The following is a 26,551-nucleotide window of genomic DNA, read 5'->3' on the forward strand; positions in this document are numbered from 1 at the left end:
GAGACAACAACGACAGTGGTCTTTATGGTGTGTTGACAAGAGCTATTGTGACGGCGGAAGCGATGAGAGTGGAGTAACACCAAGAGAGACAAGATTGCTAAGAGAAAGGTTAGAGCAGTGGCTCTGATACCATGTTAGAAATACTGAATGAATATTATTGTATTTCTCAAGTAATAAAATATACATGAGTGTTTTTATATAGGAGGCAGAGTGTGTAGTATAAATATATGTGCTCTACAAGTAAACAAGGTGGGCCTAAAGTCCACAACCCATTACACGTTAACAAGTTGAATAGTTAATCACAAAAATGAAATGAAATTGAGAGTGTGGAAAAAGGAAATGCATGCAATTTTTCAAGTTAATATAATTCATAGCACCGGTAAAGTAATTGGGCAATTATACAAAAATGCCTAGTACACTGATTCAATTCAATGAGAAACACATGGGATAGTTGAGGAATCATTTCAATTCAAGTGTCAACATTGGAGAAATTTATAGCAATGACAATAGTCACAATACGAATTCAGTATACCAATTCATATGGCATCAAATACAGTAACAACTCACGGAGGCAAACTTATTAAGGTTGCTCCCTCACCATACTCATCACTTTTATGACTGGATTTGATTCACGAGCTTAGACTTCATCACTTTTATGACTGGATTTGATTCACGAGCTTAGCCTTGGTGAGATGAATTTATTAAAGGGAAATGCTAACGGATGCCTTAGGGCAATAGTTAACAATCTATTTAAAGAAAGATTTTATGAAAAAAAAAAAAATTTTAATGTTTTGACAGTTTTTTTTCATTTTCCATAAAAGTGGTTTCAAAACTCTTCTAAAATAGATTGTTACCCATTGCCCTAAGGACACTCATTAGCATGACCCTTTATTTTTATTTTTTATTTATTTTCATATAAAATAGAATTTCTACTCTAATTTAATGTAAGTGTATATGTGTGTGAAACTCCCTCTTGGAGACTTGAACCCCGGCCTTTGCCCCCAACACCCCACACTCTACAAATACTTATACTTGTGGAATGACCATCATACCAAGAGTACGCGGTGGTAGCATGACCCTTTATTAAATTTGGTTAGGAGAAAAATATCTTTGACCAATGATAGGTTGTTATTTGTTACTGTTGTTATTGGTGGGTAAATAAGTAACTTTAGTATTAGCATTTGTTTTAATATTGATCTCAAATTAGAATCAGTAACATTTTACTATCTAAGATTTGCCGTGAAACTCTTGTAAAAATATTATGGACGTAATATTGCCCAATAAATATTCCATTACACTATCTGTATGAATGCTAGGGCCTAGGCCTAATAATGGTTTCAAGTTTCAACATGACTTTCAGCAGTGAACCAATTAAGCAGCACAGTCATTTTGCACTAGGGCAAGAATGACGCGAGAGAAAGAGACATTTGGATCTTCCACCGTCACGGGTTAAAAATAAGAGATTCACTAAAACTTTGATTGGATCCTCAATTTATTTTCCAGCCCATGTTGGTGAAGATCTCTACCAAAAACCATAGACTATATGTCTTTTCTCTTTAGAGTCAATAATACTTAAACTTAAAGTATTGAATATTGATTTTACTTGTGCAAGTCCAACCGGCCATTTTTGTAGGTTTTGCCGACCAATAAAGAGAATGCCTCTTGATTTGAATATTCAATAATTCACACCACTCCTCTTTCTATACCATACCATCTGCGGACAAAGAAAGAATACTCTCTTGTGCATTCCCATTAAAGTTACTTTTGTAAAATTAATATACATGCTTAAAAAAATTATTTCTCCTGCCCTTTTCTTTAATAACAAAGATCATATTCAAAATCTTCTCCACACACACACACAAAAACTATTTAAACTTGGTTCATTTTCTTATTCACAAATCTATGCTAATAATTAATAACTAATTATAGTTGAAAATATTCTATTTGAGTTAATTAGATAGAATGGTTTTTGTTTATAAACTTATAAGAATTAGATACATTAACTTTGTATTGTTACAAATTAAATATAATCTTTATTACATGAAGGACTATTTATATTATCAATAAAAGTTACAATAGTATTTAATATAGAATGAACTTATTTTTAAACTTATATAATTTAATTTCACATTTATATAAGTATATTTTTATACATATAATATGATATATAAAATATCAAGTCTCGTATTTATGAATTTGTTCATGAAAACAATATTATGTTTGAGTTTCACTCGTTTAATAATCGAGTATAAATAAAAGCTTGAGCTTAACTCATTTTACTAAATAAACAAACATAAACAAGCGTTTTTTGAATTAACCCAAGTTGTTCAAAAGAGCTCAATTCATTTATAACCTTAATTAGATCGATTATATTTACTTTTTAAAGCCTTAGTAAAGGATAATTTTGTCATCGTAGACAAAACATAAAAGTATTTGAAAATAATCTTGATGTATTATATATCAAAAGGGTATGTACAATTCACATCCAGACAAATTGTGAGCATCTTCCCCCCATGCACGCTGGTAATTATTTAGTACTATGAGAACAATGATTCCTCAGCTTAGATAATAGTGGATCCCGCTTAGGTCAAGTTGAGTCGATTTCGGGTTCAAACCAAAACTTGACCATGATCTCAACCGCTTGGTCTTCCACGTGTGGCTGTTGGCTGTTGGTTCGGTTGAATCAGAATTCAATCCGTGAAAACTGACACTCAACCCGAATTCATCGGTTCTTGAAGACCTTCAATTCACGGTGAAACCACACTATTCATGTGAAGTGAGAAAATATTACTCTTGAAATATTGAATAATGTTGTGTTCCTTTCCTTTATCCAAAAAAAAAAAAAAATCTGAAAATTGGTCATGCTAAAAAACAATATTAAGATATGTAAGGCAGAACATAACAAGCTCATAGCGGACTTCTCAATAGACAGAAAATGACGTCAAAGAGTAGGAGTCAAAGTTGAACACTTTAAATTTTCATTTTGTATTTTGAATTTGCAATGGGAGTTACAGCAATTTACGCAGCAAATGATGAGAGTATGAATTGGTATTATGTACATATTGTATGAAAGAACGGGTACTTTTGTTCTGAAGAGTAAAGGGGAAAATTTTTAGAAAGAAGAATCATGGCTGTTGTTAAGGAGTAACACAAATAATAAGTTGTGTTACTCAAACAATGCATGTGGTGACTGGTCATCCTCATTGCAGGCAGACCAAGAGTTTCCAAAGCCTACGGGCTCTTCTAAAAATCTTACTGACCTTTCGGGCAATTACAGATGGAAGTGAGAATGCAGGAGGTGGAATGGGTGGAGGACAGTTTTCTTTTGGCAGAGCAATTTCTGAAGTGCAAGGAGATGCTCCATTACTACTATGACCATTGCAACACTTTCGAAGATAGAAGCTTCTGCTACCAACATCCCCAATTAATTCGGATTTATCCAAACCTATTCAATAAAAACAAAGATAAACCGTTCAGCATAAGCGCAATTGGAAGCAAACAGAGTGTCCCTCTTTAATCTATTCAGTTATTTCTTATTTTCAAACTCACTGGTATCTTTGTACAATTAAAGTGTGACCACTGACTAGGCTGCAAGACTAAATATCACAATCAGATATTAATTGGAAAACAACCTGCTAAGAACGTTTATTGGTCACTTTACGGCCACCAACTTCTTAGAATGGGCCATTCAGAAGGGAGTCAGGAAGTAGTGGTACTCTCTCCAAAGCCAAATCATAATTTTTAAAAGTTTCCATATGTATCATATGGATGTTTAGAACCCCATCTTATGGTAAAATTTTCATCAGAATAGGCTTCAGATTACACTATTAAATTATTCAATTTCAATGGTTGAATAATAGTCCTCTGTATTTCGAATGTGACGGCTTAAATGCAATTAGCCCCCAATACGCAATCAACATTTTTCAAAGTTTAAAGCCAAACAAGACAATATAAAAATCTGGCAACTATCTCGTTAATGAACAAAGTGATGCTTTGGACATACTCTACTTAGAGGGGAAAACTTCAGAATATTTAAAAACATTTTCTTTCTACAAGAAAACAGATCAGCAAATTGGTCAAATTTATAACAGAAACACACTCATTTAGTTAAACTTAGCTTTCTTTGGCGGTGGGGAAAAAAAGAATCTTACATGAAATCATAAGATTTGAAACCTAACATTGTGCAAATGCAACTAAACTGAGCAAGTAGACTTAAAATCATAAATTTTACTTACTTTTAAGACTGAAATAGCAGTTATGCAATTCAAATGAGGATGGTGCACCCTGATCAAGCTTAGGAGTTCGCCCTTCTTTGCTATATTTGTCTACGACAACCTTTATGGTCTCCTCCACAGAGGCCCCTAACTTAACCATGGTCCGAACTGGTCCTGGACTACCTTCAACTGTCACATTAACCACCACCTTTGCATCTTTCTTGTATCCCTGCATTGCCCAAGTTTACACTATTTAGAAAAGCACAATGTTACTTTGGAGTCCTATAGTTTATGACCAGTAAGGCAGTGACAAATTAACAATTATAAACCACCAATGATGAAATTCAGAAAGTCTATGATTATTCCAGATTGAAATGGTAGAATTTATTAGTGGTTTAAACAGTTCAATGGACAAGCCAAAAGGGGGGACGTATTAATGATTAATACAACAACTCAATGAATTATGGACTCACCAAAGGGGGAGGTGTGTTAATGGTTAATACTTAATACAATTCAATGTAATGGGTTCTAGTTAGCTCAGGTAAAGTCTTTAATGGTTTTACAAGAAATCTGGGGTTCAGAGCTATTATCAGATGCAGACGCCATAATTTGAAACTCTCTAAAAAAAAAAAAAATACAATTCAATGTATAAACCAAATGTGGTGAATGTTGATTTATTAATGGCTTAAACAACTCAATGAACAAGAAAAGCTCCTCAAATTATTTATTTTTCATTTAGATTTAGTATTCTTTTTATTTTTTTATATAAGATTTGCTCAATTAAAAGGTTGTCCTTTTAATTTTCTTCCCCCTTTTGGCGGACTCAAGAGGCACAAATGAAATTCAAACATAGGATCATAATCAATGCAAACAACAATAAATTATATATTTTTTTATTAAAAAAAAAAAAAAAAAACCAGGTAATAAAAATTTTCCCATAAAAAAACCTTATAACTCACACGCTAATCTTTGAAACCAATCAAAACCCATTAACATCTACAACTCTAAAACTAACAAAACCAAGTTTTGTCACAAATTTCTTTGTTTTTGGTGGCCGGGTCCAATAAGAAAGATCAAATTTGAGTCTTTGTTTACCTCGTGACTCCGAGGAGAGAAACCCGGCAAGGAAGACGACGAGGCAAAAACGTCGTAACATGTCTGAGGACGGAAAAGAACACCATCCTCAGACCTCAAACTCCGATCATCGTCGCTGTAGCTGCTAACAGAAGCACTACTCCAAAGCATCGGGTCCGAAAAGCAACGTTTCAAGATCCCAATAGGCTTCGAAGGTGCCTGCTGCCTCGCCGATCTCCGAGGCGGTGGGGTCCTCCGACGCGGCGACGGAGAAGGGTTCGGCGGCATGCTCTTCCGGCCTCGAGTCGCCGCAGACCGCCGCCGTATACTTCTTTCAGGCATATATAAAAAACGAAAGAAAGAAGTAGTAGTGGGTTTGTGGATTTGGTTTTGGAGGGACTTTGAAGGACTGTGAAGAAGAAGGAAAGAGGGAGAAGGGTAGTTGGTAGTTTTTACTTTTGCGTGGGAATAAGGGTTTAATAATAAAGTGCGCTCTGTTTTTCTCTTTTTTTGAAGTTAACGGCTCAAGCTTTTTATATTCTTTCTTCGTCACACTCACACTATTTTTTTTTTTTTTTGATGAGTCACACTCACACCATTGTACAAACTTGGAGACATTTTTTTTTTTTTTTAGCAAGTTTATATGCCACTTGACTTTCTAGGAACATGTGCTTTTATAATTTTGAAGTCTTGTAAATATCATTTTGTTTCCAAATAAAAATATTCTCTAATCTATAAACATCTATGATCCAAAAAAAAAAAAAAAAGTTTTATTTTTTAAATTTTAATAATAACACAAGAGTCTATTATTAGTTTAACTAATCTCAAACTCATGAGATGCCTGCGAAAATGTAAAATTATTATTTTTATTAAAATATTATATAAAATTTGTAGGTTAAACAATGTATGTGTTATTTAAAAGTATTTTATATTTTTATAAGTTTTATGTAATAGAGTATATAATTTTGCATTCAACAACAATACATGCAGAGTGATATAAACATATATATATATATATATATGAAAAAATTAATTTAATAAAATGATTTATATTACATAATTAGAATATTGTTTTAAATGGAAAAGATGTTATTAAAAATACTTTTTTTAATATACTATAATTGGTTGATTAATTTGAATATATTCAAGAATATTAAAAAAAAAAAAAAAAAGTATACTCCCATTTAATGGAACACATGTAACATATTACATTAAATTTAAATTATTATATGTTTCTAAAATATTTTTTTAAATAGTTTAAATTATGGGTCATGTTAATGGATACCTTTTAGGGCAATTATTAATAAACCATTTTAAGAAAGTTTTTATAACACTTTTATGAAAAATTGAAAAAGTTGTCAAAACATTATTTGTTTTTTTTTCTTTTTCTATAAATTTTTTCCTAAAATGCATATATTTCTAAATTATTAGGGCATTCGTTAATTTTTTCTTTAGGACATTCGTTATTAGGGTATTCATTAATTTTTTCCTTAAATTATTATATAAGTTTAAAATTGTAGCATTTTTTTTTCCAAATATAAGTATAATGTATATATTATTGAAATTTTAAGGTAAACTTGTGAATATTTATTATTTTTACTACTTTTTTAGGGCCTATATTTCTATTTTGCTTGTATTTTTTAGCCTAAAACTAAAGAGCCTAAAAAGTAAATAAAATAAAATTTCATATTTTTCAACCCAAAATTAAGTAAAAAAAATTAATTTTTGAGCCAAAAACTGAAAATGCAATCTAAAAAAAAATCAATTTAATTCCCAATTGGTCCAAAATAGACCGAAATTTGACCAAAATTGACTGAATTAGACTAAAGTGGACCAAATAAACTGAAATAGACTAAAATAGACCGAATGGACTGATGTAGACCGAAATGCTATGTTGTTGTGGTTGAAATGGAGAACCATAGTTTGAATCATCTCTCTCCCACTAGTAACAATTTAAAAAAAAAAAAAAAAAAACAAAAATTAAAGAGAATGAAGAATGCTATATTTTATATTCCATTTGTTTGTGACAATGTTTTCTAAATAGTGATTCATTCCTAGACATCATCTAAAAAGTGATTCATTCCTAGAAAATTGGCTTATTTTTTCCATCATATCAAACATAAAATAAATAAATAAACTAGCCTTATCAATTATATAAGCCAAATAAGCCTTTAGTGGACATTTTTATCAAGAAGTTCTTCTTCTTCCATCCTTTTTTTTTTTTTTTAATTTTATAAATGATTGTTATTTGGAACTAGATTTTTGTTAAAATTGGGCCACTTATTAGGAACTTAAAAAAATTGTAGTAGTATCCCTTAAAAAAAGAAAAAAAGAAAAAAAGACTACAAATAGAATATGCAAATTTTATAAATTTAGGTCACTCAAAATCATTATTTTTATGAAAATTAAATAATACGCGAAAATTCTTTAGCGGTTCTAAACTTCTAATATACAATTTTATTTTAAGCATGTGGATAAAAAAAAATTTTATCAAATCCAAAATAAACTTCCTATTTAGTTTGAGTAATAAAATATTGTCTAAGGACTTTTAGACTTTGTCAACCCTGTTTCAGCAATGCACTTTTCAGATTATGTGTTTCATATGCTTTATTTTCGTAATTTTTCTAACTACTCTCCTTCGGTTTATTGTTCCTTTTTTTCATTCTTATTTTCTAGTATTTAATTTGTCAATCTTTGCAATAACAAAAAATGCAAAGTGACATGAGATGTTAATTGAATTTTTTTTTTTTTTTGAGTTTTTTGAGATATTTTTGGAATGATAATTTCATAAAATGGTTCTTAGCTGGTGTATTGTTTACAGCTTTGTTATTTGTGAGCAAATTAATTGTTATATATCTAAAAAAAAAGGTTGAATTAAGTTCTTCGTCTGTAAAGTTAATTTAGTTTTCTCTAACAAAACATTGAGATTTTTGCTCACCTTTTTAAGTAAAATAGAAAACTGATGTAGAACACAATTTAATATTTCCTTTTTGTAATTATTTAACTTTAGTATTTTTATGTAAGTTTTGTTATTTTAGGTTTAGGTGATTTATTTCCCTGTTTTAGGTGTTTTAAATTTTTTTTAGTCAAATTAGGGTTTAATATGCTTTCGTAACTGCCTTAGGGTTTGCTAACCGCCTTAGGGTTTCTAGCCATCCTAAATTTTCTTTTTACTATTTAAATGCATTGTAGTCTTCAAAAGCAATTCAGTTTTTAGATTAATAAAAATTCAGACTTTGTCTATTGTTCTTCTTTGGTGGATTCCAATTTATCACCTTATGAATTTAAGGAACCCCTCGTTGATTCGAGGTTTACTACCAGAAGCTAATAGTTTAGTTTCTGTTCCATCAAGAGAGCATCGTGGGTGCTTTCTTCAAGCTTTTGCGACTTCAGTTGGTATCAGAGCCTTGACATTCTCTAGTCTGATGGCTAATCGGCAAGATGGTAACCACCACAATAATGACGGTGGTAACGACATCAACAACCCAGTCCTCACTAGGGTTGAGTTCCTTGAGTTTCATAAAGAGGCTTGTGATGAGAATCAACAATTTTATGAAAAGAGTCAGCAAATTACAAGCAAAATCAAGCAAATGATTGCTACTCTTCTTGCTAGGAAATCATCTCACAACAATAATGATCAATATATTCAACGACGCACTCCTAACTACAAGAAAATTCCATTCTTTGATGGAGATATGTGTAAGTTGGATTTTATTGACTGGCTTCTTGATTTGGAAGAGTATTTTAATTTTTGGAAGATTTGTGATGGAGAAAAGGTGTGGCTTGCATCTAATAAATTGAACGATGAAGCAAAGGAATGGTGGGAAGATATTCAAATCGATAGTAAGCATCCAATCTGCTCTTAGCAAAGAATGAAAAGGTTATTAATTATTTTATGGTTTCCTAATGACTATTATGATATATTAGATTATGCAAGTGCTGATTATAAATTTGTATAGTCATATGAAAAGCAATATGTTCAAAACATGGAAAGTCAACCACAAAACCAAAATTATCACAGTCAAGCCCATGTGTCAAGTAAAGTAAAGGGTTTGAGGGTTGAGAAGAAGCAGCCTATTTCTAAAGAAAAGTTTGAAGTGGTTAAAAAAGATCAAGACTTGCAACAAGTTATTGAATTGAAGATTGAAGATACCACTTGCCAAAAACTTGATGAAGAGGTCAAAGAAAAGAAGGTTGAGCTGATTGTCGATAATGACAGAAATTAAGAAATGGTAATTGTTGAGAATATTGTAGAAGATCCAATTGAGGTTAAATATGAGGATAAGTCCACAACTCACAATCCTTAGGTTTCGGTTGATTTGTTGAAGATGACTACACAGTATGTTGATTTTGTTGAAGTAGAAAATTTTAATTTTATTATCAATCCTTTGTTGATTGATGTTGCAAATAAATTGAAGGTAGATGAGAATAAATTTTATGCTGCACTTTATGAAGAATTCAAGTTTCAAAACCGGATCAAGTCATTAAAGCATTTAAAGTATTTGTTTATTTGGAGCGGAAGATTTTAGATTTCGACCATCAACTCAAGGACGAGTTTGTTTCAAGTGGAGGGGTTTGATGTAGAACACGGTTTAATATTTAATTTTTGTAATTATTTAGCTTTGGTATTTTTATTTAATTTTTGTTATTTTGGGTTTAGGTGATTTATTTCCTTATTTTAGGTGTTTTAAATGTTTTTTTTTTAGTCAAATTAGGGTCTTATATGCTTTCGTAGCCACTTCAGGATGTTTGCTAACCGCCTTAAATTTTCTTTTTACTATTTAAACACATTGTAGCCTCCAAAAGCAATTTAGTTTTCAGATTAATAAAAATTCAGACTTTGTCTATTGTTCTTATCTGGTGGATTCCAGTTTATCACCTTGTAGATTCAAGGAACCCTTCGTGGATTCGAGATTTACTCCCAAAAGCTAATAGTTTAGTTTCTGTTCCATCAGGATAATATCGTGTGTGCTTTCTTCAGGCTTTCGCAACATAAAAAACACATATATAATTACATGTTTGTGTGATTTGAGTTTTATATAATTTTATTTTTGTCGTAGAGATCTGCACCTCAATAATTTCTGACTTTGTCCTGGATAACAGATGAATTCATGTAATAAACACTTTATGTATTGCGAATAAAATGGATTATGCGTGTGATACGTGACATGATGATTATGTAATTGTTTTGTGAGCAATAATTTGGTAACAATTTTTTTAAAAACATTTTATAAGTTTTACCAAACCTTTGGGGCAACAGAGAAGGGAAGGTAAGGAAGAAAATGGAACCGCACTTTATGCTGCTGCTTACCCAATTCGAATTAGAGATGTGCATATTCAACCACTAAGATTGTATCATCATGTCTTTAATGATTTGCTTTTTATTTTCTTTTTTACTTATGAACAAAGTTTTTTAAATTACAACATTTGATGGTTACATTTGAAACGTTTTTGATGACCATCACTAATTAAATTGCATTATCTTTGTTTTTTACCCCGTAGGGATTGACCCCCCCAACCGGCCAATTCATTGTGGCCACTAAAGACTTGGAGGAGCTATTATAAATTTCTGGGTAAAGTTTTTATCTACATCTTGATAAAGGAATGAAAGTGACTTCATTTTCATTTTTCAACATAAATGGCGTAATAAGTAATAACTATTGAAATATTGTGCTTGACTTAGTGTAATCTATATATATATATATATAATAGGTGAAACGGAGAAAAACTCAAATTAAAATTTCAAATTAGAGTTCTAATTTTGCATCATGTGTCTTAAATTAATATTCTTAGAGGGTTTCATTTCTTAATTTTAGAATCAAATGTGGAACCACATTATAAATATTCATCCAAATGAGTTATTAAGTACAAAAACCAAAGAGTTTAGAACAAATAAATCATAAAAAAAAAAAAAGTGCTTCATAATAATAAATAAATAAATAAACATGCACAATTTACATTTTATACCTAATAATATCTTTACAAAATTTTTTAAAGAGTTAACAAAATATAAAAATGACTATCACTAGTATTTAAATTATATATATATGAATTATATTATGTATTTTATTGTATACTTTTAAAGATATTCATGCATATGCATGAAATTACAAACTAGTAAGTAATAACTAATAAGTAATATAGTGTAACAAGTAATAACTAATGAAAAATGAAAGCGACTTCATTTTCATTTTTCATGTTAAATATGCATATACCGTTGGGTAAAGGTCAATACACAAAATTTGAGTCTGAGATTGACGTCTTGTGACTTTAGGATGAAGCAATTAAGCAATCTATTTAATTCAACAGGCTTTGCCTTCTGCATTTTTTAATGGTGAATAACAAATACATTTGTTTATATTATGATGAATTGATGATAATTTAAAATGCACAATATTTCAATACATTTGTTTTTTACCCCGTAGGGATTGACCCCCCCCAACCGGCCAATTCATTGTGGCCACTAAAGACTTGGAGGAGCTATTATAAATTTCTGGGTAAAGTTTTTATCTACATCTTGCCAATTCATTGTGGCCACTAAAGACTTGGCGGAGCTATTATAAATTTCTGGGTAAAGTTTTTATCTACATCTTGATAAAAGAATGAAAGTGACTTCATTTTCATTTTTCAACATAAATGGCGTAATAAGTGATAACTATTGAAATATTGTGCTTGACTTAGTGTAATCTATATATATATATATATATATATATAATAGGTAAAATGGAGAGAACCTCAAATTAGAATTTCAAATTAGAGTTCTAATTTTGCATCATGTGTCTTAAATTAATATTTTTAGAGAGTTTTATTTCTTAATTTTAGAATCAAATGTGGAACCACATTATAAATATTCATCCAAATGAGTTATTAAGTACAAAAACCAAAGAGTTTAGAACAAATAAATCATAAAAAAAAAGTGCTTAATAATAATAAATAAATAAATAAACATAGACAATTTACATTTTATATCTAATAATATCTTTACAAAAATTTTTAAAGAGTTAATAAAATATAAAAATGACTATCAATAGTATTTAAATTATATATATAGGAATTGTAGGGCCTCGTTTTGGGGCCCAGGCCCAACAGGTAGGTGGTTCTGGCCCAAGGAGCCCTAAACAATGAATTTGTAGAGAACGGGTTGCAGAACTAGGCCCTAACGAAGTAAGTGTTAATTAACTTTGGGCCACACAACAATTGAACATAAGAATATCTCCTTCATGTCCACTGGATATTCGGTCCAAGGAGACGTATGGGTGCACCTCTGTTCCTGATCAAAGGCTATGGTCTTTCTCTCTTTCTTCTGCACTTCCTTCCTCTTTTTTCCGATCCCCTTCTTCATGGGAATTCCCTTCTCTTATATAGCCCCCTTGAAGTCATCAGAACCTTACACTTGTTGATCATCTGGACCTTCACTTGAGTGCCCGTCCCATCGGACATCTCTCCTATCTTTCTGTGAGTTATAGTGGCCAAGGTAACACTGTTCGCCTGTCCTCTCCACATTAATGCGACCAGAAAAGTAGCTGCTCTGCATTTAATGTGGCAGCTGCAGTCTCTCCCTTGACATCCTATACTCTCTTCCCTCTCTCGGGCTTGTGGGACTCATCCCTGCTACTAATACTCGTTGGAGTGATTCTTTATTGCTAGTAGGATGCTTGTTTGAGCCATACTAGGCACGTTCGAGAAGACATTCCTCCTCGGATCGCCTTTTAAATAAGTTTGGGCCCATAAGAATTAGGCCGAGAGCCCTTTTGGCGCCCACACTTTCTCCTTGGGCGTGGTTGAATTCTATATGGGGCTCAAGGCCCATTGTTTGATCTGGGGATTTTACCCCTACATGAATTATATTATATATTTTATTGTATATTTTTAAAGGTATTCATGCATATGCATGAAATTACAAGCTAGTAAGTAATAACTAATAAGTAATATAGCATAACAAGTAATATGGCGTAACAAGTAATAACTAATAAGTAATATAGCATAACAAGTAATATGGCGTAACAAGTAATAACTAATGAAAAATGAAAAGCGACTTCATTTTCATTTTTCATGTTAAATATGCATATACCGTTGGGTAAAGGTCAATACACAAAATTTGAGTATGAGATTGACGTTTTGTGACTTTAGGATGAAGCAATTAAGCAATCTATTTAATTCAACAGGCTTTGCCTTCTGCATTTTTTAATGGTGAATAACAAATACATTTGTTTATATTATGATGAATTGATGATAATTTAAAAGGTACAATCATACAACATACTTAAAGATTCCCATTATCTAAGTATTTATTCTCACCTAATGTCAGCATTGCAAAGGAAGAGCTTGTGGAAAAAGCAAAGAGAGAGTTAATCAATCTTCATATCTACTAAGTGGTAAAAATGTTTGGGTTCAATCTTCATATCTTAAGGATTTAGCAAAAAATTATAACGCATAGAGAGAAAATTCGAAAGGTTTTCAAGAGAGAGAGAGAGATCCTAAGTCCTAACAGCAGCCGCTCTTTTTTAGTTTTGCACTAATCTTTTGTTATTACATTTTCGAGCAGGCATTGATATAAACATTAAACTAGCATTTATCACGTCTGATTAATAGATGTAGTAAGCTCTAATAATCACCCTTTATATATTAGAATCCGATATCTTTCTTGGCCCTAGAAACATGAGATCTTACCTTTCTTAGCTTTGATACATCTACGGTTAGATAGATTTGTTGGGAGAGTTGAGTCCGGAACCCTTGCCAATAGGTAACTCGTTGACCGCTACCATTTTATTTCCTTAGGTAATGAAATGACAAAAAAAATGGTGTGAAAATTAGAAAAGAATAAATATTTGTAAGTTGAATATAACACAAATAGTATTTGTAATTTAATGAGAGTTTAAATAAATAATGCACAAGACTTATCTTGTAGATTTTGGGATGCTTGATATTAAAATAAGTGGTGTGACTTTTTGGTGGAAATGATATTACAAGCATGAGATACTCGGCGGTGGTGTTACGTATGTAATGGTGACATGCCAAGATATTTAGCATTGTTGGAAGGCATTTAACAACGGCAACTTGAGGTAGTTAACAAAGAATAGCATGGGGCATTTGGTGGTGACACAAAGAAGAAGTCAGCAGCATGGTATGAGTCATTCAGCAGCACAACATGGGATATTCAACAACGTATAGGCTCTTGAGAACTTATTCTACAGACAAGTGCTTAAGCTGTTAAATTCAGAAAAGTTTAGTCAATGAGAGCACATTCAAGTCATCGTATGTGAATTGGCTTCATTGAGCTTATTGAGCTTCTGCCAAAGCTCCTGCAGACCAAGCTTCTGGTTCAGTTGACTTGGATATTTTACTGCAGAACCCACAGTATTTTAGACTTCAAACAATCTAAATAGAGAGAGAGGTTCGGCCCATGAGATCTGATGGGACTCCACTCTTCAACCTGCAAAAATATACAAGTAATCCCCCATGGCAGTGTCATCTTCTAAAAATTCAAAATTTCACAGACAAGTCCAAATTTCCATTGATTGAAAAGATCAATTTATCTTCCTAAATTCGGCCAGTTGAAAATAAGTACAAACGTATTCAACAACTAGTTATAATTCAACCAAGAAAAAACAACAATTAGTTGTAACACTCTGATTCCTTTCTTAAAATATTAAAATATGCAAATTTGTGGAATCATTCTCAGACACAAATATAAATTAAAGGGCATAGCTCCAAATCAACTAGACTAAAAATATTATTAATAATATTTATAAGAACTTATATTTTTTATTATTTTCCCAAAAGTTGTCCCTATGGGTGCATAAACATGACATAGTTTTTCAATTAGCTGGACACCTCCATTCATTTAATTAAATGTTTTGGTAAATTGCTTCTAGCCCCTAGCTAGATTTTTCTTTTTCTTTTCCTTTTTCCTTTATAGATGAATAAAGAATTGAATTGAAAAGGTATCACATCCTTTACATAGACTAGTCTTTTACACACCAGCAGAAAAAGATTCGGAAAATTAACTTGCATAATAATAGATTTGATAATCCATGAAAGTTGAATTCAGAAGGTATAGTGCAGTATCTACAGACATGTTTGTAATGAAGCACCTCTATTATTGAACTTGACAAGGATTGAGGTAAGAAATACATATGAATCTTATATACACCTACAGATGTTACCATCAAAAACATCTGCAAGTGCTAAATAAACAGTAATATATTTCTTAGACAAACAAGGGGAGTTGCTAACATCAGAACTTGTATGTCTGCACCTTGCTTGGCCATAGAATTAAAGAATGAACAGAATTATTTTTAGGATTCTTGTTACTTGCAGACCCTCCATACCTCAAACGATTCCAACAAGTGATGAATTGTGTTTTCGAGTTGAACATGGTCCATGGAGAAGCATTCCTTTCGAACGTATTGAAGAGGATTTTCCAACACTAGGATCATCAAGGTGAAAAGGGAAAATATATCCTTCCTTAGCGTTAGCCTTGGTCCTTTTAATCTAACCTACCCAGATAGAATAGAACCTAGGGACATTTTCAACGTAAACCCAATTCATGCAAGACTCCAACAACTTCGTAAGTTGCCAACAAAAACTAGAATTATAGTACAATTTGGGGTCTCTAAGCATGCAGTATATGCCTGATCTTCCAATTATGAAGAGTCAAATAGATTCCATCCAACTACAGCCAGGTATCTTAGTTCCCTTCTCCCCCACAACCTTTCTCAATCTCTTGGCATCATCCCACCTCTTAACCGAAGCATAAATGTTGGCGAGAAGAGAACAATAACCAGTTGTATCAGGCTCCAGCTCAAAGCAATGCTGAGCAGCTATCTCACCGAGCTCAACATTGTTATGTAACCTGCAAGCAAGAAGCAAAGCTCCCCAAACCCCAGCATGAGGCTGCATGGGCATGGTCCTTATTAGTTCATATGCTTCTTCTAATTGTCCTGCCCTGCCTAAAAGATCAACCATGATTCCATAATGATCAGCTGAAGGCACAAGTCCATGGTCCTTCATGGAGTTAAAGCATTGGTAGCCTTCTTCAACCAAACCAACGTGGTTATAGGCAGTTAGCAGTCCAGTGTAGGTGACTAAGTTAGGGCAAATACGGGAATTTATCATCTCTTCAAATAACTTGATTGCATCAAATGCCTTACCATTTATCCCACATCCCAAGATCATTGCAGAGTAAGCAATTAAATCCCTTTTCCTCAAGCCACGAAACAGCTCATATGCCTTACCAATGCTTCCACACTTCGCATACAGGTCAACTAAAGCAGTAGCCAAATGATCATCGAGTTCAATACCGAACTTATTCATATATGACTCAACCGAAGGCCCAAATTTGAAATCTCCTAGTTGTGAACAAGCAGATGTAACACTAGCCAAAGTTAATCCATCTGGCCGAACATTTACATTTGGTTCAAGCATCTGGTTGAACAGCTCAATGGCCTCCTTAGGTTGGCTATTTTGAGCATAGCAAGATATCATTGCATTAAACGAGAGCAGATCTTTCTCATCCATCTGATCAAAGAGTTTCTGAGCAGACTCAACATCCCCACATTTCGAGTACCCAGCAATCATTGTGATCCAAGAAACATTATTTCTTTGAGGCATTGCCTCAAAAATGCTTCTTGCCGATTCTATGTCCCCACAATCAACATAACCACTAATCATTGAATTCCAAGAAGCTGTGTTTTTCTCTGGTATCTGCTGAAAAAAAGAGCATGCCTGGTCCAAATTTCCTACTCTCGCATACCCCAAAACCATTGAATTCCAAGATATAACATCTTTCCTTGGAATTTCATCGAACACCCTCTGAGCTTCAGCTAAATTACCAGATTTCAAATACCCAGATAAGATAGAATTCCAAGAAACCACATTCTTCACCAACATCTCATCAAACACCTTTTGTGCGGTTACCATATCACCCAGTTTAGAATATAAATCCACAAGTGCTGTTTGCACGTAAACACAGCTACAATATCCATATTTATGAACTTGACCATGTACTAAAACTCCACCTATCCTACACTCAATCCTAGCACAAGCTCTTAGAGCAGAAGAAACAGCAAAAGTGGTTGGACACAGACCTAGTCTGTGCATTTGAACATAAAGCGAAAAAGCTTCTTTGAATTGGCCGTGCTGGGAAAAGAACCGAATTGTGCAACCCCAAGAAAAAGCATCCGGGTTTTGCAATTGGTAAAGAATTAGTTTTAGATATTGAGCTTGAGCAACAATTCTAGAGTGAGTGGAAGTTGAGAGGGTGATTTGGCGGACTAAGAGAGGTTCCAAGTGGTTATTGAGACCGTTTATGAGGATTTGTGCATGGATTTGCTTTGCCTGATTGACGGTTAGGCTGTTATTCAACAACGTTGTTAGTCTTGGCACCACCATTCAGATTACGAGCTATTTTGCTCCAGTATGATCAAATCAAATGCCTGTGTCTGTGACATGTTGAGTTGTGAATAAAAATTTGAAAAAAAAAAATTCCGGAAAACCCTCACCAATTGCGCCGAAAATGGTTAATTACATCCGTACAAGGCTTGAAGCTCACCTAGTATCTCAAAAATATCAAATTATCCCAAAAAAACCAAAAAAAAAAAAAGTCAATTACAATTTTACACTGCTTTTTTACTGTCATACCATTTGTGACGAGGGATAATCATTCTTACATGGATCTATTTCTCTACGTTAAAATTGTGATATAAAAATTGGAGAAAATTATATTATTGCTTATTCGGTTTTCCATTATTATACTTACATTCTTTTTAGTTCGGAGTAAGATATAACCATATTTTCTAAAATGCAAACTATTTAAACTAGTATCCATAAATGACTAAACAAGAATTTTAAAAATGTTAAATGTGGGGTTAAGGGTCCAAATCACATACTAAGTCTCGGGTCCTGTCTAAGGAGGTAAGTAATCTGAAGACAAGCAAGCAGTACAAAATGGTTTGAGTCAGACTTTACGAACAGAACATGAACAAGAAGGTTGTCTGAGGAGGAGTGTCTCCTTGAACCGGCTAAGAATAGGTCAAACATAGGACCTAATGATTAAGGCGACCTCCCAGGATGCACCAATGACAAGGACGTACCACAGAAACGTTCAAGAGAGAAGGAAACTCCAAAAAATATCTAAGGGAAAGCTGCTATCACCGCATTGAATGCATTACACCTACTTTTCTGGCCGCATTTATGTGGAGAAGACCCCTGAACAATACTGCCTTGGCAACTGCAACTCACAGAAAATCAAAGTGGGTGTCTGATATGACAGATACTCAAGTAAGAGCTCAAATGATTAACAAGTGTAAGATGATGACCCAAAGAGGGCTATATAATGGGAAAGACCCTCCTTCTAAGGGAGAGAGAGAGAGAAAAAAAAAAAAAAAAAAAAAGAGAGAGAGAGAGAAGAAAAAGTGAAGAAACACTATAGCAATCTAGAACCAAACTTGTAGCAAAACTTTGAGAATAGTATTTAAGAATCAGTATCCTCGGACTTGGCCAATGACATTTTTTTTTTTTTTAGTGAACAGCTATTATCTTTCTTTTTTTGTCATTTAAATCTATAGGCCGGTTACTTAATTCACTTAAGCCCAGTTTTCTAATCCATTTTCTACAAATTTATTGCTTTGGGTTTTTTGGACTTAAGTTTGTACATTTGTTGGGCTAAAAGTTCAAATCAGGTCCTTATATTAAATTTCTTGTTTTATTCTCCACTTAAACTGAAATCCCACCCCTCTTAGTCTTATCTGAAACTTGAGATTTTTTATAGCCCTTTTATATTTTTGTGGGATTTTAAAAACATTTTTCAATGTAAATAGTATATATCTTGGAGGAGGTGATTGTCTTGTTCTAAATTATAGAGTAGGTGAGTATAATTACTAATTTGGGACGGAATCATATGTTGATTGCCCCCCTCCCCCCGACCCTGCGCGGAATTTTTTAAAAATTAATTAAGTATTCATTTATTTATTTAAAAGTTTAGATACAAAAATTTATATCCCCAAGTTGAAAATTAGTGATTTCAAATTGTAAACCAACCCAAAGAATTTAAAATATTAAATAATCACTTGACTTATATGTGTTTAGTATTACAATTTGCTTGTTTGATGTTTAGGACCCAAAGCTATTAGTTTGAGACTTTAGATTTTAAGTGATATCATGCTACATTAATTATTTGATTTTATACATTGAAAGAAAAATTGTTATGACATATGTGGGGCTAGTGGATTCGCGGCCTAGTCCCACTCTACATGAGGGCCCAGGCCCTACGGCCCAAGCCGAGGAGAGCCATTGCCGAGGACGACCTCTTGCTCGGCACCTCATGAAATGCCTGAAGAAAGGGAGAAACTGAGTTCAGGGGCAGGGTAAGGGAAAAAGCCACTAACATCATAATACCAAGCACTGTATCTGACAAGTCCATGCTCTAAACCATACCCTTTAACTTTCCCAGCGACCCCAAACCATACTGGAAGATGGGTTGACAGGACAGGTCTGCACCCCGAAAAAAGGGTGAGACTTACACGTGAACTTAAAGGGAGAGAGAAAACACGGATATAAAAGGAAAAACTCCCCAGCAGAAAGAGGAGGACACTCTCCCCCCGGTAAAAGGGGAGAAAGGGAATAATACAAGGATCTTTGGACAGCGTCCGAGGACAAAAGTCCTACAACCCGTTCCAATGGAGGGCTTAGCTGGTCAAGTCAGGCCCGCCCGTACAAGAATTTCCATGGACGCCACGATCAAACCGTCCACCTGTGCCCAAGGTCTTGCCATTCGAGCCCACTCTCTACAAATCATATTGTTGGGGCTCATTGTATACGAGCCCAACGTTACTCTTGGGCCGTTAAACAAATCGTGTCCCTACAACATATAACCCAAAATTAATCATAATGATTGTTGTGATTTAAAAAAAGGTTGAATTACATTTTGATATATCACAGATGATTGAGTAGAATATATATATATATATATATATATATATATATATATATTTAATAAGAGTAGAAATGTATTAAAAAATAATCATTTCAAATACTTTTTTTGTGCACATTTTTTTAAATATTGAATATGTGCTAGTTCAAATTTTTATATATTATTTAGTTTTGAATTTTTTCTATATTCTTATTTTTAAATGGTTAAAAAAAATTTCATGCCTTTTATTTTAAAGGTCAAATCTTAATGCAATGATAAGTGTCTTGTATTCAAAGTAATAGATGGTAGGTTTTTGCTTAAGAATTAGTCTCTGAAAAAAAAAAAAAAATTTAGAGGCGAGGCTACAAACCATCACCTCTTCTAAACCCAAACAATTATAAAAAATAAAAATAAAAAATTGCATTGAATATAATTCCACCACCCCCACCCAAAAAAAGAAAAAGTGCCTGAGGAATTTTCCCACAAACTTTCTCATTACACAATATTCCAGGACTATGATAAACTAGTACTCACTTTTATTGTATAACTGGGTTCTATACTCATGGTGAGAAAGCCGTATTATTGTACTTTTGGAGTGTATTTTTTTTTCCGTAAAAGGAACAAAGTTACACAATATACACTTCCTCAAGAATTAGAACGGGGAATTCGCATTGCTAGGCCCAGAAATCTTGCTTTGCTTACTAAATCTAAATTAACGTGGAGAAAGCTTATTAATGGACCCGAGTGTTGAAAATGAATTATTGAACAGCACATTGCCTTATCTTGTCAACAACTGACAGATGTGAGATGACCATAATAATAATAATAATAATAATAATTGGTCATCCACAGCCCAAATTAGGCCTACCATTTATAATAGTTGGTCTTTTGGGCCTATTCGAAATCTAATCCACAGCCCACTCCATCAAAGTGAAGAAAACAAAGTCAGTCAAGCTATCGACATGAAACAGACAGTGAAATCAAAGAAATGGAGATTGTCCATGATTTCATGGTTAAGATTTTAATTTTTAAATTAAAAAGAGTACAAAACTACAAATGTCAAATCATTTTTAAAAATCTTAAATGACTTGACATTAGAGACCTTTACTCAGAAACTGGGCTGGGCTGGGCTGGGCTGCCATCCAGTGTTGTTGCAAAATGCTGGGACTTACGGGATGGGTTGGTTTAGGGATCAGGAGCCTAGTTGTTAAGATAGATGCAATTAATTAGTGTTATTCCTTATCCTCGGTAACAATTAGGAGTGTCAAATTAGTGGGTTTGGGATGGGCATAATTGGATTGGATATATAAAATTCATTTACCCAATTAAAACCCATTTAACTAATTGTTTCTAACCTAAACCCAACCCAACCCAACTCAATTATTTTGGGTAAACCCCAACCCACCCAGCTACCTAAAATACCCTAAAGTGAAAAACTCAAATTTCTACGTTCAATCTTTTGCACCTAATTTTCTTGGCAAACAAACAACAAAAAGAGATTGTGAATCTCATACCTGAATGTATTGTCCAATCTAATCTTTCTCCACAACCTCACCAACCTCAGCTTCCGATTTTGAAACCACACCGAAATCCATAGCTAAAGTAAAGAATGAAGAGGAAAAAAGGGGGGGAGAGAGAGAGAGAGAGATTGCTTTAAAGAGGAAAAAAAAGAGCAAAAGAAAACAAATCGCAAACCCTATCAAAGAAGTTGTTTGATTTTGATGTTGATTGGAGAACGAAGAAATTGTTGTTCCGAGAAGGCTTCACAGGCAATGGAGCTGAATCGAATGCCGATCGAAACCGGAATCGGCATCCGATGATTAAACGCTACGTTGTGGAGTTGGATTCTATGGTAGGGCGTAGAAGAAGAGGAATTTCTGAGGTTGGAAAAGCTATACGAGATCGATTCGGAGAGGAGAGTGAGGTAGAGGAGTGAGATGAGTGAGAGTGAGAATGAGAGTTGGGAGGTGGAACCACGCGCAAGTGAGTTTTGTTGGGTTGGTTTGCTTAGGTGGGTTTAAGAATCTAGGTTTTTTATTTTTATTTTGGATGGGGAGGGTTGGGTTGAATTTGGGTTAATTGTTTTTGGGTTAAATGGGGCTCAATGGGTTTTTAATTAAAACCCAATAATTACTGGGTCTAATTGGGTTGATGTCCATTTAACCCAAATAATAATTGGATGGGTTTGGGTTCAATTAGAGTGGGTGGATTTGGGTGGGCAAATGCGTTTGGGCTTATTTTGCCACCCCTAGTAACAATCATAGGCCTAACACCCTAATCCATAATATTGAAGTTAAACTTAACTACTAGTAAGGTAATTGTGGGGATGCCTTAGCAAGAAGAGATTTCAATAAAAGTGTCCAAGTGATACCTCTCCCATGCACTAAGTGCATGGGTCCAGGGGTTGGGTCGAGATGTAGGTACTACATTTTTACAAGTCGTTAATATGGCTAACTTCTTATTGGATTTCATCTAGGCCCACCATTAACATCATTTTTTTTTTTCATTTATCAATAACCACTTACCACATCAGCCATTTGTAAAACTTCTTGTAAAAAAATTTATATCTCTAGCATTACTCTTGTATAGTTTAGTAATTTCTAGCCATAATAAATACAGTAATAAAAAGCTATTACTAGGAGTAAATGATACAGGTTGAAACTCTCTAAATATAAATAAATAAATATATATATATATATATAATACAGTAACTTTAATGCTATTTCATGGTAGCTCTAGGAATTTTTTAGAGAGAGAGAGAGAGAGAGTATTTGCTATAAACTGAAAGCCAAGTAGCTAGGGAGAGCAAAATTGTTACAACTACAAAACTAAAGAGAGCATTCATATGGTATTTCTCTTGGTACCATTTGTTAAAGAAAAATAACGATATGGATTATTTTTATTAAATGAGTGCACAAGATATAAATTTGAATGATTAGATATTTTTATCTTCTTGTTTTTGAATATGCCATTTGTTGAATAATTTGTTCACTCGTCATTGTTGTTTGGTTTAGTCTTGTTTTTGTTTGGGTTATTTTTGTTGTTATTTGGGCTAATTTATATTTATGTTATTTAAGCTTCTTTTTTTTTTGGTTAAGGATTATGTTTGGGGAGCCAAAATTATTTTTTGAGTAAGTCTACGTCCACACTCCACAACATTTTTACAATAAATCTTATACAAAAGCTATTATTGGTGGAGTAAAAAGTTTTGTCAATATTAGGTCCAAATTAGAACCAGTAACAGCTTACCATATGAGATTTGTTGTAAAATTATTGTAAAAATGTTATGTACGTAGTATTACTCTTATTTTTGTTGAACCCAAATTTATATGATTTTCAAATTATGGTGTTTAATATTTTTATTAGGGTAGTCATAATAGGTTAGTTTAGCATATAATTTTATTTTTTGCAAGTATACATACATACATACATATATGTATATATATACACACACTTTTTTTTTGCAAGTGAGGGTGGTCTTGCGACCACCTCACTTACACGTAGAACTGCCCCTTATGCTTACAATCCAGTTGTAATCACTTAACATTGTTGGATATTTTTACAAAAATATCATATTTTATTTTAATACTCATTTATGTGATTTGAGGAAATCGATTATTCCTTAATGACAGATATTTTGATTGTTAAATTTTGAAATTCAAATATAATTCAAAATTTGAATAGCTATTGTCAATGGTTTTTAATTAGGAAATTTCTGAACGTTAACGAGATATTAATACCATCATTGCTAGCATATTTGCTTTTATTACAATATATATATATATATACACACTTTCCTTTATAAATGTTTTGCATTCAAATGTTCTTATTTGAATATAATATGGTAACGTCATATATGGAAGGTTTTTCAACACTTAAATGTACAACTATTATTAAATTATTTTATGTTATAAAAAGTAACCATATATACACAAGTGTTTACTATTTGGTTTAATGGAAAGTCAAAATAGATGGCAATATTTATGTATATTCTGAAATTGTCTTAAATGGATTGGTATTCAAATTTCAGCCACTTTATGGGCTATTAATTTCAATAGCATTATGACACCAAAAGACAATTTGATTTGGCTATTAATTTGTTTTCAACGTATTTAGACTTGGAAAAAGACAATTTGATGTCCAGCTTTTATATTATATACATAGAAAGAAAGCTATTGATTGTCTATTGATTTCAATAGCTTTATGGCCATTTAATTGATATCAAAAGTTTTGATTCTTTAGCTAGGGACAAGTCCGGCTATTTTATATATATATATATATAGAGAGAGAGAGAGAGAGAGAGAGAGAGAGAGAGAGATAAAATTTGATATATCACCTCATTTTTGGATTACAAAGTTACAAACTTTCAAAAAATATTTTATTATTGTTCAAAACACTCACCATCTGTGGGTTCCAGTTAACTCAACTACTAAAGTCTTTGATGGTTGAATAAGAAATCTGGGGTTCAATCCCTGCCTACACCAAAATCTGATTGGTGTCTTCGATATGATGTTAAAGAGCTATCATTAAGAGCGAATGTCATAGGTTGACACTTTCTCAAAAAAAAAAAAAACACTCGTCATAGGTTGAATTTATTCAACTATGTGTTGGCTTTATTCCGTGCCAAATTTTCTTGTTATTCAGCATTTAGAAACCCTGTATTTTAGTGGGAATAATGTAAGGGTTGTGTGTGAGAGAGTGTGAAAATTTGATCAAAAGTGTGCAACAAGAAGTGACTTGCGACTAACTCACAAGTGGTGACTTGCCAAAATGAAGCACACGTGTGAAACATGCCGAAAGTTGAAGGGTCAGAATAGCTGGATCACTACAGGACAAAAAGTACAGTTTAGCCAGTTTGACAATGACAACTGGAACTCGCGACTCATCCTAGTTGCGAAGTGAGTTGCCAGTGCACCTTTTTTTGCTAAAAACTGACTTTTCACATTCCATCTCATACCTTACGATAAATACCCTTATACCCACAAAATGTAGAGAGCTTCCAGAGAGAATTTTGAGAAAAAAACCCTAGATAACAACAAGATTGATTAATCCACAATCTTATACATTTGATTCTCCAAATTCTTCTACTCTCACCCTCTCCATTGTCATACCCATTAGAGGATTATAAACCAAATCCTTAGCTCCCCCAATTTAGAGCAGTGAGAAGGTTTTTGGTGTTTGGAAAGTAGTTCAAGAGAGAACTAATTCATATTGGTTGATGTAATGAGCTAATTGCGGGATCCAGTAAGGTAGAGAAGACATAGTTAGGCGTAACCTTGTTGGAGCAAGAAACTTGGAGGCTTAGGTGCATCGAGTAGATTAGACTTGGAGTGTCTTTTGCTATTCATGTATCTCAACTGATTTTATAGTAAATCATTTTACCGCTTGGAAGGCGGCAAAGAGGTTTTTCATCGAGTTTTTCGGTTTCCTCTCCAATAACACGTGCCGATGTTATCTTGTGTTTGCTTCTCTCTATCCCTTACTCTCTACTTTTAATTACTATTGAGTTGTGATTAAATTATGGCTTAGAGTAGTTTGCATATTTGGATATTTCTTATATTTCATATTCTGCATATACATTGTTTGAATATAAATTTGTATTGGATAATTTGTATTTAGGGGTCTAAACATTCACAAGTATTTTACACACCAAGTGAGTTTTCAATTGGTATCAGAGCTTATATCCTACAAGCAGTGTAAGCTCGCAAGGATAATCAGCAAAGGTGGCTCGGTTATTGTATCCTGGTGACAATGTGCAAAAATTATTTGTCTAACTACATCGAATAAACCATAGATGGCACAATTTATCTCAAGGTAATGACTTGGTCCACGCCTCATCTCTGCCACCTCTTTTGGTAATATCTTTTTCGTGTAAATTTCAAGGAAAAGTCAAGTAATATCTCTCATTTATTTCACTTAACATATTAATGCATCTTTATTTACTTAAAAATGGATGGAAAGAAAAAGGAATATAAGTATAGAAGAATATTAGTCTACTACATTACATATAGATAGAGAATCCCTCACTTACAAGTAGAGCCACCCCTTATGTTTACAATCCGATTTTAATAACTTTACATATTAATGCATCTTTATTTACTTAAAAAGGGGTGGAAAGAGAAAGGAACAAAAGTATACAAAACTATTAGTCTATTAAGCTACATGTAAATTGAGAATCTCTCACTTGCACATAGAGCTGCCTCTTATGTAGGGGTGTCAATTCGGGTTAGCGTGTCGGGTTCGTGTCGTGTCGAGGTAGGGGTATTCGACTAAATGATTCAACCCTAACCCGACCCATTTAATAATCGTGTCATGATCCTTCAACCTTAACCCGATTTGTTAATAAGGCGGG

The 26,551-nt window shown here is 33.1% G+C and overlaps 2 protein-coding genes across 5 annotated transcripts; both read right to left on the reverse strand.

Moving 5' to 3' along the window:
- Nucleotides 1–2,424: 2,424 nt before the first annotated feature.
- LOC126709761 (uncharacterized protein At4g22758) lies at nt 2,425–5,784 on the reverse strand. 4 transcript variants are annotated; one of them, XM_050410100.1, is made up of 4 exons: nt 5,310–5,783; nt 4,236–4,443; nt 3,261–3,445; nt 2,425–2,740 (listed from the first exon to the last, which is right to left on the reverse strand). In XM_050410100.1, exons 1-4 carry the CDS (start codon nt 5,628–5,630, stop codon nt 2,723–2,725), a joined length of 732 nt encoding a protein of 243 aa, XP_050266057.1. In that variant the 5' UTR covers nt 5,631–5,783; the 3' UTR covers nt 2,425–2,722. The 4 variants fall into 4 exon arrangements, with proteins under 4 accessions (XP_050266057.1, XP_050266056.1, XP_050266055.1 ...); XM_050410099.1 differs by having other exon boundaries at nt 2,425–2,763; XM_050410098.1 differs by lacking the exon at nt 2,425–2,740 and adding an exon at nt 2,753–2,824 and having other exon boundaries at nt 5,310–5,784.
- A 9,496-nt stretch (nt 5,785–15,280) lies between these two features.
- On the reverse strand, nt 15,281–17,827 carry LOC126709881 (pentatricopeptide repeat-containing protein At4g22760). The gene has a single exon (XM_050410245.1). The coding sequence runs from the start codon at nt 17,679–17,681 to the stop codon at nt 15,945–15,947; it is 1,737 nt and encodes a 578-aa protein (XP_050266202.1). The 5' UTR covers nt 17,682–17,827; the 3' UTR covers nt 15,281–15,944.
- Nucleotides 17,828–26,551: the final 8,724 nt, after the last annotated feature.

Source organism: Quercus robur, chromosome 12 (genome assembly GCF_932294415.1).
Source record: "Quercus robur chromosome 12, dhQueRobu3.1, whole genome shotgun sequence".
In the NCBI taxonomy this organism is placed as follows: Eukaryota; Viridiplantae; Streptophyta; class Magnoliopsida; order Fagales; family Fagaceae; genus Quercus; species Quercus robur.